General features: G+C 42.0%; 2 protein-coding genes across 10 annotated transcripts; one reads left to right on the forward strand and one right to left on the reverse strand.

Moving 5' to 3' along the window:
* Positions 1-508: 508 nt before the first annotated feature.
* cUnh22orf23 (chromosome Un C22orf23 homolog) lies at positions 509-11,148 on the reverse strand. 9 transcript variants are annotated; one of them, XM_083995142.1, is made up of 9 exons: positions 11,017-11,148; positions 6,992-7,121; positions 6,694-6,723; positions 2,429-2,522; positions 2,245-2,307; positions 1,843-2,013; positions 1,234-1,356; positions 971-1,071; positions 509-752 (listed from the first exon to the last, which is right to left on the reverse strand). In XM_083995142.1, the coding sequence occupies exons 2-9, from the start codon at positions 7,097-7,099 to the stop codon at positions 642-644; spliced, it is 801 nt and encodes a 266-aa protein (XP_083851268.1). In that variant the 5' UTR covers positions 7,100-7,121; positions 11,017-11,148; the 3' UTR covers positions 509-641. The 9 variants fall into 9 exon arrangements, with proteins under 9 accessions (XP_083851268.1, XP_083851274.1, XP_083851269.1 ...); XM_083995148.1 differs by lacking the exon at positions 6,992-7,121 and adding an exon at positions 5,371-5,440 and having other exon boundaries at positions 10,977-11,057; XM_083995143.1 differs by lacking the exon at positions 11,017-11,148 and adding an exon at positions 7,332-8,525.
* Positions 9,843-11,944, forward strand: klf1 (Kruppel like factor 1 (erythroid)). Its single transcript, XM_083995028.1, has 2 exons — positions 9,843-10,911; positions 11,003-11,944. The coding sequence occupies exons 1-2, from the start codon at positions 10,158-10,160 to the stop codon at positions 11,176-11,178; spliced, it is 930 nt and encodes a 309-aa protein (XP_083851154.1). The 5' UTR covers positions 9,843-10,157; the 3' UTR covers positions 11,179-11,944.
* Positions 11,945-17,835: the final 5,891 nt, after the last annotated feature.

Consider the following 17,835-nt stretch of genomic DNA (forward strand, 5'->3'; position numbering starts at 1 on the left):
TGTTAAATCAATACAAAAGGTCACAGATGCAATAATAAATATTAGAAAAGGCAGATGTTCAGTATTTTTAAGAACTGTACGACAGTTTTAACCATTGGGGGGGAAACCTTAATACGCAATCATTAATTTATATTTTACCATGCCTTTTCCTTATGTTTCAGTGTGTTGCCTTTAAAAAAGTGGAGAAAAAAAAACATGAATATTGAGATTGTTTGTCCTGTTCGAGTGCCATTATTTAATTGTATGCGTGGATTAGCGACACTTGTTGGAGCTAATGGTGAAACCCATATTGTTTACGCTTTCTGTTCCTGTTTCGGCATCTAAATTGTCCGGTTGTCCTCCATTTAAAATGGTAATCCCTGTTGTGTGTTTCTGCTTTGTGCCTGTCTTCCTGTCCAGCTCAAACCAATGGCTCCTGCAGCACCATACATTGTCCTGAAACAGCAGTAAGATCATTTAAGATACTGACACTGGAAGGCAGAGGAATAAAATAAGTTATGCAAGTAGATAATGTTTCCTTCTTATGAATTTAATGCTTTCAAATGCATCTTCTGTCTCCACTGCTCCAACTCAGAATCTGGAGTCGCTGTCGAATGGTTCTGTGGTTTTTATTTATTGCAGCTAATTTCCAGGTGAGTGCGTCAGCGGTCAGTCTTTTCCACATTTTCTGCACTCTCCTCTTTCCTCTCTGACGTCACTGCATCCTTCTTGTGACCTTGGGCTTTGTCCAGCACTGCCAGTTCTCTCAGTCTCTGGATTGGAGCCGTGACACAACACAGGTTTCAGTACAGTTTTATTTCAAAAGAGAAGAAATGGCACTTACTGGCTTTTAATATGCACAGAATCTGGCGCCTTAAGGATCTATTAACTACTATGCTACTGTTCTGCCCTTCAATATTATGATTATACATTTGAAGTTACATAAACCTTTTTCAAAGTACAAGGGATCTATAAACCATTGCTTATTTACCTGGGATATCTCAGAGTTGATTATGTAGATGTACTGCTCGTCCTGACCTAGAGACGCCATGTCTTCCAGAAACTGTCTCCTTTCCTCTATCTCATCCAGAACTGCACAGACACAAGTTAATATTAGACTCATTCAAGCAGCAGTGGACATATTCAGCCAATCAGAGTTGAAGAGAGTAGAATTGAATTTAAGCTGAAATGGACAAACACAATCCTCTGTTGAAACAGTTTCTGTAACTCTTCTACATGGTCTGTTTTTCTCACCTTCCTGATATCGGTCTCTCTCCTTCACTTCCGGCTCACAACATGTAAAGACGTCTGGGGGAGGCTCTTCTTGTCCTGTTGCCAATATACTCTGAAGCCTCCTCTTCTCTTTCTCTAAGTCTCCTGGAATAAGAGGAGAAAAAGATAGAGACCCTGAGAGCTGAAAAATAAACAAACACACTGCAAATTCAGAAAAAAGTCAATATGCAAGACACAGTCACACAACTCAGGAGGTGTTCCTAGAGGACTCTAAATGGTGATGAACATGGCCGGGTTGCACTCATTGTTCAATGCCCAATGGTAACTTCAGAGCCCAGCAGGTTCATACATTTTCTTCCTCTTCAATTATTTTTCACCACTGGCACCGTGTGGTGCAGTGGGTTGAGCCAAGCGTCCCATATGCAGACGCTATTGTCCTCGCTGCAGTCTGCCCCGATTACTGCATGCCATTCCCCCTCTCTCTGCCTCCCCTTTTCCTGTCTTTCTCAACTATACTATCAAATAAAGGCGAAAAAAAAAGCCCCCAAATGCTTAAAAGAAAATTGGATTGTGGCAGAGTGTACTGTAGACTTGTCGATCCTGGTTCAGGTGTCAGCTTCAAGGACCTACTTGTTGGAGCAGGGCGGAACTTCTCTCTGGCGTAGCTGTTCCCAGAACGACAAGATTCAGCGCTGCGTCTCTGAGGTTTTGCTGGCAGGTGCCTCTGGGCAGATTTACTGGGTTTAGGCTCAGAGGCAGAAGCTGACCTGGAGTCAGAGGGCAGTGGCAAAGCTGTTCCGTCTGTGGAGGAAAGGTTTGTAAAAAAGAAAAAGAAAATACAAGTTATTAATGAGGGAAAGTTTAATAATTCAAATAATTTGTTGAGGGATTACTCCACATTTAAATATTTTCAACAACGATAGATAGATAGATAGATAGATAGATAGATAGATAGATAGATAGATAGATAGATAGATAGATAGATAGATTGATAGATTGATAGATTGATTGATTGATTGACCTCAAACTTACTCTTCAGACATTCATTGATCTGTTTTTTCTGGCGGTTGGTGAGTCTTGACTCCTGCATCATTACTGAGAAAAGGGGAGAGTGTGATAAAAACAGACAGCACAGAGTGGTAGACGCCTCTACACCTTTATCCCATTTCTATCCAACCATCTCATCTTCAGCAGAGCTTCAGCAGCATCAGCTCACCTCTCAGCATGTCCTGCGTGTCCTTGCTGTATGTGCTGGGCCGGGGGCTGTTCCACAGACCCCCACTAGCTCTGCTTTGACTGAAGGCCTCCATCTGTAATTAACAGACACATAACAAATACTACATCACCCACAATCCCCTTGGTGTCATTTAAATATCTCTGTTATGTTGTGAGCTACATGTCAGCTGTAATTGATTTAATGTATGTTTTTTTTGTGTGTTTAATATGTGTTTGTTTTGTTTTCTACTCACATATCTTAATTTTGGTTTATTTAATGTTATTCATGATTCTTATCTCTGAAACATGATGCCTGCTCTTGTTACATTTTGGACACAGATATAATATTTGCCTGACTAGTTTGTGTTAAAATAAAGAGAAGAATAAAAAGCTGTAATTTAAATGTGAGCAAATCCACTGCAAGAATAAAAAAAATAATATACTTATAAATTATCTTCAATTACAAACAGCCAGGCTAAAAATACTAATGAGTTCATGAGCAACACCTTTGTGATTGTAGATATTGATTTTCTCTTCGTAAGTTAGCTCAGGATTAGCTGCCTACACCGTGTTAAACATGCTAACGCTGCTCCTGCTAATGACAACAGCTGGCTGTCAGAGACTGTAACGTTACACGGAATAAAGTGAAGACAAGTCCACACAATAAGAACAACTTACTGAAACAGTCTTGTTATCACAGGTTCCTGTAAACACACTCAGCCTCTTTCTTCCTGCTTCATCACAGCGTCCTTCCCTCTGTAACCGAGTGGCGTTGCTGTGGCAACTAACAAACAACTTTGTGTTGAGGCTGCTGTTTGCTCCAAACTTTAGATATACCGGGGTTTTGTTGTTGTTGTTTGTTTGTTTGATTGTTGGTTTGTTTTTACTCTACTCTACTCTTCTGCTTAGTCTATGGTTCTGGCGCAGTGACGACCCATGGCCACTAGATGGAGCACGGACAGACCTTTGTGTTGACTCTACATCAGTTACAAGTTACAAGTGTAGATCTATCCATAGCATACTTGTCAACCCTCCCGATTTTCCCGGGAGAGTCCCGAATTTCAATGCCCCTCCCGAAAATCTCCCGGGGCCACAATTCTCCTGAATTTCTCCCGATTTCCACCGGACAACAATATTGCTACATCATCCTTCACTGGGCACCGTTTCCGGCCGGACATAATAACGGTTACACCGGCTCGAAGTCAAGCGCGGCAGAACAAGCAGAAGAAGAGACCATGGCGAGCAGCAGTACAGTGCGTTCACACCGGGTGCCTCTGATTATACTGATAATGTAGACGCGCGGCATACGCGCTCGTTAAGCGGCGCGTATCCCCCGTGCACGGTTCCCTACGTTGCTGTGTCAGGCAGGTGTTTCCCACGGAGCTCTGCCCCGTTTCAGAGGTGAGGGAAGCCCTGAGTGGAAAGACGCCGCCTCCGCGATGTAGAAGAGAAACACATTTAGGACTGCTGACTTGTATCATCACAACAGACAAATGTAAACACAGAAGGCTGAAAATCACTGGACATGTCTGTTGGGATTATACAAATCAACAGTGTAAAGTAGAGCTGTCAAGAAATATGCTGTAACAGTTAGTTAATTATTGCATATCCTACCTATTGTTTCTGATGTAGGCCTACAGGTGCATTAGAATATCATGGGAGAGTAATTGGCCTATGTCACTAATTCAAATCAACATCCCATGTCTTTATTTATTCAGTTTATTTTAATAGTCATAATTATGGCAAACATTCAATGAAGACCTAAAGTTCAGTATCCCCACAAATAAAATTAATTTTTTTTTAAGCATTGTTAATATAGGAATGTTGGCCTTCTGAAATCTATATCTACTTGGTTGGGGTTGAACTGCTGGAAATTGACTTTTCCCTTATAATGTAGGCTAATTATTTTTTAATGGTGAGCGCACCCCCCCCCCCCCGCGCGCCAGAAAATATGACCCCCCCGCCTCTTTTGAATATCTCCCTAATTCTGAGGTCTCAAGGTTGGCAAGTATGATCCATAGACATATACTAGAGGCACTCTAACATATACATGTGTCTATGGATCTATCATGGGTCTATTATGGTGTAGCTATATCAATCGCCCTGGGTTACACAGCCATAGGTTAGGCTATATGTTACAACTGATGAAGACTTGAAGAGCATCAGTCTGAAAATATTGATCAAATCCAAAAAAAAAGAAAAAACAACAATATTTCCTACACTATAGTGCTGTTTTACTTAACTTTTAACTGCCATTGGGTTCCAATTTAGGACACAGGTCTTTAAAGTCTGTATTATATAATTTCAGGCCAAAATAAATGTTATCTGAAAAAGTATTTCAGGTGTAGGCTATTTAAAGGTAGGTAATGATATTAAAATAGGATCATAAAAAGTTATTTAAGAACCCCTAAATTAAAACAGGGGATTGTGGGGCTCTGTATGCAAAGCATACGGATGAAAATGTCCACTCTTTTTGTGTTTCATCCTATTATTTATTTGTTTATGTTTCCAAATTATGTTATAAATATTTAAAAGTATTTATTTGACTGTTTACAATTACTAAATTACACAGATAATGGTCATGTACAGCACAGATTATCTCCACTTGGTTTCAGGATTTTTTTTTTTCATACAATGAAAGCAATCACACATAAATTCATAATCCAGCCGTAAGCATTTTTAAACTGAAGTCTCATTTGTTAAACAGACTATAGTTGAACTCCATGTGATGTGTTTAGGCCATTAGGAGGCTTATTCTGTGAGGTTCTCCCCCTAAAGCTTTCACTGTGCGTAATGGATGTGTAGAGAAGTCGTCACTGTGTCTTTATCAGTGGTGGGCTAGTCATCGGCCATCAGCAGCAGTCAGGGGACATTATCTCTGGGAAGACAGCAGCCTGCCTCCGCCACATGTCAGAAGATAAACAGCAGCCAGACTATAATCACCTTTCACACATACTGTAGGGCTTCTCAGAAGTCAGAACTGCACGTCCTCACTGGGAAGACCAAGACTGATCTGAATGCAAGTATATAGAGTGTGTTCAAACTAACAGAGATGGCTAAATAAATAAGACAGTGTTTTTACAGATATTAAACCAGAATGGGAAATGTATTAGATACTGGTGTGTGATTGTTCATGATGTCAGCCTGCACACCTCTCTACTTTTTCAATTCAATACTTGTTTAAGTTCTCACACTGAACCCCTGTAATGAATAAAAACTCATCTCTGATCACTGTTTAAATGAACATTAAATTAATTAATGAAAATAAATTAAGTTATTTTTGTGCCACACACATCATGTTCATGAAATGCCCACACACTTCACCACACATGCTCTCTGCAGGCCGTGCCAAAGCATGCTTTATTAGATAGTGGCCAGTCATCTGATAATGACCAATGTTTACTTGTGAATGAAAAACAGTGAGGACTGCATTGATCTACAGTGTTGAGGTGGAATTTAACATTTAACGGTGGTTTGCGAGGTTAACTATGTTTTGAAGGATCTTAACTTTGGGATTATTTGTTTTGCTTTTCTCTCTAAATAGGAATACATATAGGATGTTTTATCTTGGTGTTTATGAGGACTTACTTGATGCTCAAACATTTAGGGGAGTTTAATATGTCTCCCTTCACATTTTGGTGTTCATTTTTCCACGTTCTTTCTTTTTATGCCACTCACAAGATGAAGTGACCTTAACTTTTACATCTGCCAGTGAGAAACTCCGGCAGGATGTTTGGTTTGTCTTCATTCATAATCAGAGAAGTCTCACAGGAAATATTCCAGTCATGCACTTTAGTTCAAATCACTTGAAATGATCTATTTCGTTCTCATTATTATGCAACATTGCAACTAGATACCATATTGCAGAAATTAATTAGAAAAATGTTTCAGCTACTTTTTTTTTAATATATATATATTTGGAGTAATTTCATTCCCCAGCACAGTCAGCCCAAGTTGGAGCATATATTAAACCCTCTTTCTCTCTGGAAAGGTCACAGTCCATTAAGACACCAGTGGAATGTCCTCAGTAAAGATGTGTGAAGTGATTGTAGCATATCATGGCTATTTAGTTATTAGTTTGTATTATATGCATTACGTATTTAACAGAGCAGTGTTTTGTTTTTTTTTCCACATTTTTCAGTTTTGTCAGTTTGTGTTTTTCCCACAGCACAAGAAGACAGTAAGTGGAGGTGACACCGCTGAGTTTCATCAGTGTTAATGAACAATCTTTAGGAATAAGGAGAAGTAGCCAGCTCAGAAACTCACGTTTACGCTCCACCTCCTAACGGTCAAGACCTACATGAAAAAGAGAGATTTGAAGTAGGACTCACAGCTGACAGAGATAGACAAGCGAGAGGAGGGAGAGATAGCAGAGGAGGAATGGAGAGCAGGAGAGCGCTTTAACAAACTGTTTCTGAGGCCTTCAGCTCTGAGTGGACTGTAACTGGGATGAGCGGTGTGAGGATCTAGGGTTTGACTTTCCATTCTTTCTGAGGATGAACCAAATCATGTAAAAAAAAAAAACAAACAAACAGAAAAAGCAAAAAGAAGAGAAAAACATAACTGTTGTTGCATCAAAGTGCTTGATGGCTGTTGCACAGGCTGTGCTCCCTTCCTTCAGCTCCTTCTCCAGCCTCGCTCCCTCCACTGACAATATGAAAGTAAGTACCATGTTGTTTGACTCTCAGAAATATCTGTAAAAAAAAAAAAAATATCAGAATTGATCTAAATAATGTCCAGTGTAACCTGAACCAAAAAATGAATGTAAAAGCAAATCTGAGAATATCATGAAGGTAATGTTAACCTGTGACAGTCACTCCTACATGTCACATGTAATTTACTCTTTCTCATAGTCAATTTTTATTTTACAAATGTGTCCGCCCTGAACTTGGGAACTTTCACACCTGACATGTGAAAAGCTTGTTTTCCTCAGTCCAACCAGGTTTGATGGAAGATTTTCACATTTCTGTTTCTAGAGAAATAGAATGACATTTCTATTTACTGAAGGAAAAATTGGAAATGGTGGCAGCATCATGTATTTAGACACAGTTGTTGCTCATTAAGGGAACTGTTGGGATATTGTAATGGTCGTGGGCCCGTAAGGTGGCTTTTCTGTCGACTTATGTTATCAAGATTAATGTTCAAAACCTGTTTCTGAACAGTATGAGAAGTCATATGTGTGGTTGTTTTAAATTGTTGTTTAGGAGGAACCCGTCCCCGTTTTTGATCAAATAGTTTGAGTGAATTTATTGTAAATTGCTTTGGACAAAAGTGATTAATTGTTAATCAGTCATCCATACTGGCTGCAAAGAAATCCCTCCCTAAAGCAGTTACAATGTGCAGTCTGTCTCAAAGGGCTTTACATGGCATCACAACAACATCCTCTCCCCTTAGACCCTCACATCCACTGAGGAAAAACTCCATAGAAAACCCTTTTAACAGGGAAAAATTGGAGAAACCTCAGGGTGAGCAACAGAGGAGGGATCCCTCACCCAGGACGGGCAGACGTGCAAGTGCAAGTGACAGAATAAAATCCAAATTCATCGTGAAATGTAAAAATGACTCTCAAAGTCCAACTGAATTTAATGAGGCCTTGACATCTAAGTTTAGAAATAAAGTCTGTATCTTTTTGAAGGTTAGGGTGTTTTGGTTCCAGATGAGTTCAGATTAATTTTGTCCTCAATAATATTTATACATAGTCAATTCACATACAAATAAAACTACCAATTCTGGCACAAAAGCTACATGTTTTTACACCTGCACCTTGCACACATATTGGCAACCTCTCACTACTGAAGAAAAACATGAAGCTGACTTTCCAGCATGTGTACATACAGAGACATATAAAAGACTTTCACTCAGACTATCATAGTTTATCTGTTCATCTACATTTTTTTTTTTTTACAATATTTTAATTTACCATTCTTTTGACATTGTTATTTCACTGTCACAACAAAATAGGAATTTGGTACTTGAAAGACTAATAACTGCAGATGACAGATCACTTTTGGTCTGGTGACAATTTGTCACAACTATTAAAGCAGAAGTAAGCGATCCGGTGGTTTTGGCTAACTTCCTGTCAGCCGATGGAGTTAGCAGTCCCCGCCCTCGTCCCTACATCACCACATTCACGCGCATCCCTTGGCTGCACACAATGGCCCTCATTTATGAAACTTGCGTACACCAAAAAATGGGTGTACACCAAATTCACCGCAAGGATCGGCATTTATTAATCTGAGCGTGAGCGTACGGTACGCACAAATCTCACGCCAGCTCTGACCAGGTGTACGCACATTTGGAACCAGCGTAGAACATGCAGGAAGGAGTGCTGCTGTGTCAGAACGATTATTAAACCATAGTCTAACGCAGCGATGTGGACCACATGTTGTTGTTGTTTATATTGATAAAAAAGTAGCCAAAAAAAAAAACGATACCACCAAGTCCGTGTTGAAAATGTAACTCGACTTTTATTTTGAGCAACTGAGATGAATTAAAAACCACGACGTGACAGATGCTCGTTAATCAGCTGTGTCAACAGAATAGTGAATGACAGACAGACCTGTTATTGTAGATCACACACACAAACTTCCAACATCTCCTGCACCAGAGCATGACCGGACGGCTCCTCAGTCTCTCTCTCTGCCGGACACCGGAGCCTCGGTTGGGGAGGGGGAGAGAGGGGGGGGGGCGGGGGCTCCGCTACCTGTCCAGGTGCAGCTGATCTCCGCGGCGGAGGTTTTTTTTTTTTTTTTTTTCCGTCACCGGGACCTGTCAGCGGGAGATCGGGCCGGTGTTTCACATCCCTCCATCAGCCGAACCATGCCAGCGGTGCACTGCTGATGGTTATAAAGTCGCGTTCGCAGCAGTAATATGCCTATATGATTTCTCCTCAGTCACTTGTGTTTAGTAAACTGCAGCAGCATTTCATGAGATTGCTGGCTTTCCTGACGTGGTCGGTGACAAGCGCGTCTGCAGCCTCCATCCACCGGGATGACGCTTATCAATCACAAAAACTATCAATCTATCAATGTCCAGATAGTTAATGTTGCCGCCCTCTCCCTGTTCAACGCGGTAACGCCAGTAAAGTCTCTCTTCTTTGCCGTCTTCCGTGTCTCCATGTCGTAAAAGGGGCAGGGCGACGCCTCTAAAGCAGGAATATATCGGGGCGTGACATTTAAATGACGCTGGTTTTCAGCCGCCGGATTTATCACCACCATGCCGGTTCTACGCCGAAATCAGCTGCGTACACACTTTTAGTAAATCACACGTGACACTTGGCTTACACTGATATTTACACCAGAATCTACACCAGATCCTGCGCAAGTTTGATAAATGAGGGCCATAGAGAGGACCGCCCCTTTATGCCATTCTCTCTCCTCATTGGATAAAGGTTGTAGGATACAAGGAAAGTTTTCTCCTCAGCTTACAGCAGAGCAGAGTGACTGACAGACCCGTGTTTCAGACTAAACACTTTATAAAAGGGATTGCTGTCGGAAGATATAACTATTTAAGACTTATATTAACACAAACATTCTGCTTACTTCTGCTTTAAATATATCAGGCCATGTGAGTATTGTTTGAAGATAGAATAGCTACGAACAAATATGAACCTCTGCATTCATGTTTTGTGAATCTAGGTGTGGAAGACTGAGGGTGTCTCTCTCCCTCCGGACTCTCTCAGTAACAAACTGTTACCAGGCGGCTCTGAGCAGCTGCAGGTCTCTCAACAAATGACGGAGGAGCTCCTGGACGATGACAGCCGGGCATCTTGGGACATTGAGTTTCTGCTGTCTGACTGGAGCAACCCCTCATCCGACCTCAATCCCTCTCTGGAAAACACAGATCAACATCTCCCGCAGCTGGACCCCAGCACGGCGTACCATGAGGGCGGTGTGTTCAAGGACCCGCCGCCGGCACAGGAGTGTCTGCAGGTGAACAGCGGCAGCCTCATGGCCGAGCTGCTGTCCCCTGGAGACACCTCAGTGGTCCAGCCGGAGCTGTACCACCGTGGTTATAACAGTGAGCAGCCGGGCCGGACTTCAGCTCCCACTCTACCTACTGTGGATCACTTTGGCTTCCCCCAAGGGAGCAGAGGAAACCACAGTAAGGTCGCTCAATGGGACTTCAACCCCTACTACGCCCAACAGCAGCACCCCACCATGGTGAATTTCACCGACGCCAGGTTCATCCAACCTCAAGCTGTGACCCCAGACCCTCGACACTACAGCTACATGCCCAACTTCAGTCATCACGCCGCCAGCCTGTTCTGCGACTACACCCACGGCCAGACCGCCGGTCATCTGCCCCTCCGCCAGCAGCCTCTGCTGGTCAGACCCCAGCTGCCCCCTCCTGGGGCGGAGGGGAAGCGTGGTCGAAGGAGCACGGGGAAAAAGCGGCCCGCCATCCACAGCTGTGAATACCCCGGCTGCAGCAAAACCTACACCAAGAGCTCACACCTCAAGGCTCACCTCCGCACCCACACAGGTAGGGTTAACACAAAGATATGACAAGGAGATCTGATCTCAATACATGGATTGTTTGATATTTACCATTGGTTTTGTTGTGTACTCATCAGGGGAAAAGCCTTACCACTGTTCATGGGAGGGCTGTAGCTGGAAATTTGCCCGTTCAGATGAGCTGACGCGTCATTACCGCAAGCACACGGGCCAGAAGCCCTACGAGTGTCTGCTGTGTCAGAGGGCCTTCTCCCGCTCCGACCACCTGGCTCTGCACATGAAGAGACACACCTGAAACTCACATACACACACACACACACATACACACACACACACACACACACACATACACACACACACACACACACACATTAGTATGGCTATCTTTGTGAGGACACTCATTGACATAATGTTTTCCCTAGCCCCTTACCCTAACCTTAACCATCCAAAACAAATGCCTAACCTTAACCATTACTCTTAAACTAACTTAAAGGCCCCATGGCATGAAAAATGTGATTTTGGTTATTTTTTCGTGCTTGGGGAGGTCTCTGGGCCACGTAAATACTGCCCCATGCATTAAACTGGTCATAAACGGAGAAACGCACACCACCCATTTGTAGGAACATTCTCTTTAAGACGAGCAGATAGCACTTCCTCCTTTCTGTGATGTCACACATAAGGTAACTCCGCCCACCATGACCAGTTTTTTTTTTTTTCAATTTTTATGAATGCAGCTTAGGTTTCAGTTACTTGCCTGTGATTGGCCCGACCACATGCCACTCAAAAACAGTCAGCCAATCAGAGGAGAGGTTCTCATTCTCTCTTCTGATTGGCCAAATGACCTGTGCCTGCTAGAGCTCCAGAAAGAGGCAACAGAAAGGGGCAGTATAAACGATATTAAGCAGATCACAGGTACTCAAAACCAATGATACATCTTGTTAGGGATATCAGCAGGTAAATAAACCCAGAGAAAAGTGCACGGCGTGGGGCCTTTAAACCTAATTATAACCTAAAATCTTAACCCAAGTCTTAACCCTCAAACAGCCCTGGGAAAAAGTGAGATAACCCCCCACCCAGCCAAAATGTCCTCACTCTGTTGGTTAAAAACTCTTGCCGGTCCTCACAACGTAGTAAGTACAAGAACACACACACACACACACACACACACACACACACACACACACACACACGCGCGCGCGCACACACACACACACACACACACACACACACACACACACACACACACACACACATACACACACACACACACACACACACACACACACACAGAAAGAAGAAAAGATAAAAACTTTAATTAAAAAAAAACTAATCAGATATTACCTGAACATTAATAGTACAGGCTCACAGACTAGACTAGGCTGTGAAAACTGACAAAACAACCAGTGGTTGGTTGGCGTCACAAAGTTCATGCTGCCTGGGAAAGGTTTGGTGTTGTAATTGTCAGACTTGCATGTCTAGTTTTGGTTTGCATCCAAAAACAAATGTGACAATTTGTCTAATTCAGAATATGAACATTTCTTTTAGAAGACACAAATGATATCCACAGCCTCAAGATCACCAGATAAAGTTTTAGAATTGATTAAGAAGAGACAGAGATATCATGGCATGACACCTACATTACCCACAATGCAACATATCAATTGGAGATTCAAGTGGATTCAGGTGTGTTATGCTAGAGGCAGCTAATGTAGCCCTGAGTCTCCAGCTTCAGACAGAGATGAGGAGTGGGCTAAAAGATGTTTAAAGGGATAGTTCACCCAAAATTCAAATTTCACTCATTATCTACTCACCCTCATGTGGACTAAGAGCTGTGAGAATTTTCAGAGTCCTCCGTGCCTTCTCTGAGTTACGGGGGGGTCCGCGCAGCAGTATTTGTACATATAATGGTTGTCAATGGATACCAACTTTCTTCGTCCAAAATAACAGACCAAAAAACATCCAAATACCTCCATACTGCTCGTCTGCAATGTCCCTCTTGTATTGAAGCCCCAACATGAGAAATTGTTCCGCCGGTTTGCACTGACACAGGAAGAGCAGTGAACTGAGACACTGGGAGCTACCACTACAAACAAGCTTAAAATATAGACTTATTTAATTTTTTTAGAACAATTTCTCATGTCGGGGCTTCAGTACAAGAGGGACATTACAGACGAGCAGTATGGAGGTATTTGGATGTTTTTTGGTGTGTCTTTTTGGACGAAGAAAGTTGGTATCCATTCGCAACCATTATATGGACAAATACTGCTGCACCCCCCCCCCCCCCCCCCCCCCGTAACTCAGAGAAGGCACGGAGGACTCTGAAAATTCTCACAGCTCTTAGTCCACATGAGGGTGAGTAGATAATGAGTGAAATTTGAATTTCGGGTGAACTATCCCTTTAACTCAACTTTTTTTATTCTAAGATTTGTAGTCGTCTGCCCCGACTGGAGATGATTCAAGTGACATTACAATCGGCCTTCACGCAGCTTCCTGTGGAGCCGCGAAAGGCTGCGTTGTAGTACTCTAACAGACCTGTAACAGGATCTGACTTAGAACCAGCACACTTTTATTTCCCTTTAATGTGAGAATCTAGATTTGTTTTGTTTTTTTATATTGAAGTTCAGATTACACGAGGTCAGACTGGTTACCTGGACATCATTATGGCACAACACTGGGGATTAAGACTTTGAGGACCTTGACTGGTGTGATGAGTTCCCAGTGGTTCTCAGAAGTCTTCTGCTCCCCCTTCAGAGGCCAACAAAGCAGACAGACACTGTACACACTATGGGCATGTAGACAGCAGACCTAAACACTAACAAAAACCTACTAAGATTGTGTGTTAACATAGGTTATAACAGTGTTGAAAGATTCATTCATGAAGTCATGAAAACTTGCACTGGGATGATCTGACACTTTTGTCTGAACTGCAGTGCCGCCTGTGGTAATAATGAATGTAACTCTATGTATATGATTGTACAGTTAGTGCAGGGGCTAATGGCTTTTTGCCATCCCACTTTTTTGTTTGTTTGTCTATTTAGGAATTCTTATTTAAGAAAAACATATATGCTTTTCTCTCTCTCTCATAAAGCAGAATTTAAATGTGTAAATAATTAGCATCTTTCTCAATTGTCTGTTATCATCTAAAAATGAGAAACATATTTATTAACACAATCTTTTATATCAACAGAAGATATTATATTATTGTACAATGTTTTTCTATTCTCTGAGGAGTGTTTTCAAGTTTTTCAAGTTATGAATTATTTTTTATTAATTGTTGCTAGCATAGTTCCAATAAAGACCTCTAATGCTGTAAAATTGCCTCCGTGTAAAACCGATTTGTTCAAGTTGAACTGCTGGAAAAATCAGTTATCTAAGAAATATAAATAAATGTAAATATATGCAAATGCCACGTGTAATGTGGGGCTCTGGCCTTTAGGTGTCAGTGTGATGAAGCTCTCCTGCCTGCAGGCTGGTATCAGCCGTCTGTTGGCAGCTGCATGTGCACTGTTTCTAATCTGGGTGAGGGTGAGGTAGGGATGAGAATCTGTTTATGTAACTCGCCGCTCACTGATTCATCCTGATTATGTCAGATGATGGAAGTCGTCATCACATTATGGAGCTCCCTCCCCCTCTCTTTCTCTCTCTATCTCTCTCTCTCTCTTTCCTTCTCTCCAAAACACACAGACACATGCACAGGCATGCGTGGCCTCTGGAAAGGCAAACACAGATAAAAGCAAACACAATTACACATTCACTTGCCATCATTTGCAACACATGCTTGAGCATATACACATTAAAATGAATTAGCATGCATTTGTCAACTGTTAACCCATATGAACTAACCCCATCTGCAGGGTCGACATAACTGCACAAAACATCACAACTGAAACAGAAAAGAAATGTTGATGTTCAAGCAATCAAACAATATAATACCAAGTAAAAGCACACTGCAACTGAAATAAACAGAGTCCTGTTTCTAAAAGTCAAGACTTTCCAGACTCTACTTCTTTGAATCTCCAGCTTTATGGCAGTAAACAGAGTTTAATAGTAAATTAGTAATATATGTTAAATACTTGTAGGTGATTTAATTGTTTAATAGGTTTTATTCATCCTTACTCTGCCCAAAAAAGCTTTAGGGGACTAGTGATTAATCTCTGTTTGGTAACAGTGCTGAGCTCCACTCCAAGTTTCCTTTTTGGTGTACTATCATGGCTATGTTTGGAGTGTTAAACCTGCTCATCCGGGGTGGCATGATTACAGGTGAGCCAGTAATATCCTCACTGGACACACACATCAGCAACACACTGCTGCCCTACTCACACGGGGAGTAATCCTGATAATTACACAGATCAGTCACAGATATACTATATACTCCACGAATAATCTGTTATCCACTGAGACTGAGAGAAATTCTACTTCACTTGTCGATTGAAGATGGTCATATATGCAATATGAGTTTGTTTTAGTGCCGTGCTCAGGAGTATGTGATCCAGGATTTAGAGATGACACAAGGACAAAGGCAGGGGAGTGACCTGAGGTGACACTGAAAAGCACAAATAATCCAAAACCTGAGCAATTGCCCTCTGTTCTTCTCTTTTCTAGGAGGACCTGCCTTGTTTATATCATGTAATACATGCCTAAAGACGCAGCAAGAACATAACATGAACTATTTACCTTGAAAAATACAGCGGGGGGACAAGAGGTCAGCAGCAAAGCTCGACAATGACATTTTAGTTACGACGGCGAGCGGGCCAAAGCTTAGAGTCTGAACACAGCATACATAAACAACGTTTTTCTCATGCACTTCGTCTTTTAGTAGATGACGACTCCTCTGTAGGTTAGTAAGTTTCACTTCCAGTAAATCCCCATGGCATGCTGTAAAATTATTAATGGAAATAAGCTCATTATACCCCCCTAATTAGATTTTTGAGGGTAGGTTCACTGAGGACACATGTGTAATTAAATAAACCCTTTCTGTCTTGTTTTCTTCTGTGGAGAAATGCACATTAATCCGTCTCTGTGGATAACTTTTCTCCATGGAGAGGACATTTCAGGACACTTGTTTGCTTAGATTCAGGAAAGAAGGAAGTGGAAAGGGAACTTGGGAGGGATGAAAGATGAAACAATTTATTTCATTTGATCATTTACTGGGTGCCGCATGAATAACATGTTTTTTTATGTTTACTTAAACCCTCCTTATGACATTAAATTTAAGATTCAAGTCTTAAAAACATACTTGTTTTGCTACATTTAAAAACATGCCGTAAACATTACAGTCAGCTCTATGCCATCCCATCCTTTACCTTCCTCGTCTCCTAGGCAGGGACACGCTATAACATGTGCGTGTGAATGGCAACGGTGTGTGACAACAGTGTTACTGAAAAGAAGCAGAGACACAGGAGAACCGCGTCAGTTCACCAGACAAACACACAGTCAAAGAGATACACACACTTAGACACCAGTCAGCGTACAGAATATTGTAGCATGAATATTTTAGGAGCTCTGCCTCTCCAGTGAGCATCTATAAATGGATTTTGCCTGCATTATTGAAGCCTGCTACTTTAGGACAGCACTGATACCGTCGCTCCAAACTGAGATATCTATTTACACTTTGAATTTTGTACGGGGGTTGAACATTCATGGACAGATCTGAACTGAAACGCTCCACAAGAGAGCACAGATAAGTTTTTTTTTTAATGCGAAAAAACTTGGCTGACGCAATAAGCTCTCTCTGTTGGCTGAACTAATTCAATGCATGTCACTGTAAATTGATATCGGTGTGTAGAAATACTGACTGAGCTGCATGTTTGTGATTACACAATCTCACATAATGGGAATCTTGGCCTGATGTCCAAACACAGGATGAGGATTAGGGTGGTGAAAGCCGCTGCAGCGCTGAGGCTGTTGAGAGGGATTGTGAGCCCAAGTGGATCGAGGGATGTGAAAAGGAGGGAAAGAGAGAGGGGGGGAGGGAGAGAGGGAGGGAGGGAGGAGAGAGAGGGGTGGGGGTGTAGTTCTCCTGATTTGAACTTGAGCGGACACACACAAAGTTAAACAAGGCCACTGTCTGCTCCGTGCCCACTCATTACTTTGTGCTTTTGTTATTCGGGGCTTTAATGAAACTTCACATACACATGAATGCACATACACACATACTGTACTGTACTCTTACTTTATACTTTTGAAGACCGTCACTACCGAACAAAATGCGTTCCTGGCTGCCCCCTTGTGAGGGGTCAGCAAATCAACTTCCAAATGTTTAATCTGGCATGGGTTTTACGCCAGGGATCGAAACCACAAACTCCAGGATCAGAATGGTCAAAATCCAAACTTTTATATTTGGGTCAAGCAGAAAAAGCTCCGGTAAACGCACAGGTCTTTCAAACTCATATCCAGTCTGAACATGTCCAAGACATATTTTTTCTGACTTGTGCTCTTCATGACTAGTCAACTGACTTTGACAAGTACATTTGTGGGAGTGATCAACACTCTGACCCCAAAACCAAGTTTTAACTCTTAAACAGCTGTGTGAAGACGCGAAGACGGAACAAAATGGTCCCCACAAACACAAAAACACTGTGCTCTAACTTCTGATGAAATCTATATGAGGTTTACATGATGTAAAGATAAACTAGAAAATGTCCTCTGGGAAATTTTGATAGGACCACGGGGGGTTACTGCCGGGCATAGCTACTATCTCTGTCAACATGGGAATCAAACCCACGATCTTAAGGTCAAGACAGAGCTGATCAGACACACATCTGAGCACTGATATGGAGAAGCTGTAATCACAGTCAGTCACCTGTGTGTATCTGTGTGTGTTTGCAACTTTAATCACATGAAGTTACCTGGGAGTGTGGGAGAGGGGTGCACGCATACACGTATGTTACCTGTGTGTTTATAAACAGGTTAACGAGTTCCAGGTGGATTGTTTATCAACCTTAACGAGCTC

This window comes from Trachurus trachurus (genome assembly GCF_905171665.1).
Source record: "Trachurus trachurus genome assembly, chromosome: 1".
NCBI classification, from domain to species: domain Eukaryota; kingdom Metazoa; phylum Chordata; class Actinopteri; order Carangiformes; family Carangidae; genus Trachurus; species Trachurus trachurus.

Coding starts and splice junctions, on each gene's coding strand:
- cUnh22orf23 (XM_083995142.1), bottom strand. CDS start 7,099: ATGGTACTTACTTTCATATTGTCAGTGGAGGGAGCGAGGCTGGAGAAG. Junction 2,308..2,428: donor CACGCAGGACATGCTGAGAG/GTGAGCTGATGC, acceptor CCCTTTTCTCAG/TAATGATGCAGGAGTCAAGA. Junction 2,014..2,244: donor GATCAATGAATGTCTGAAGA/GTAAGTTTGAGG, acceptor TTTCCTCCACAG/ACGGAACAGCTTTGCCACTG.
- klf1 (XM_083995028.1), top strand. CDS start 10,158: ATGACGGAGGAGCTCCTGGACGATGACAGCCGGGCATCTTGGGACATT. Junction 10,912..11,002: donor TCACCTCCGCACCCACACAG/GTAGGGTTAACA, acceptor TGTACTCATCAG/GGGAAAAGCCTTACCACTGT.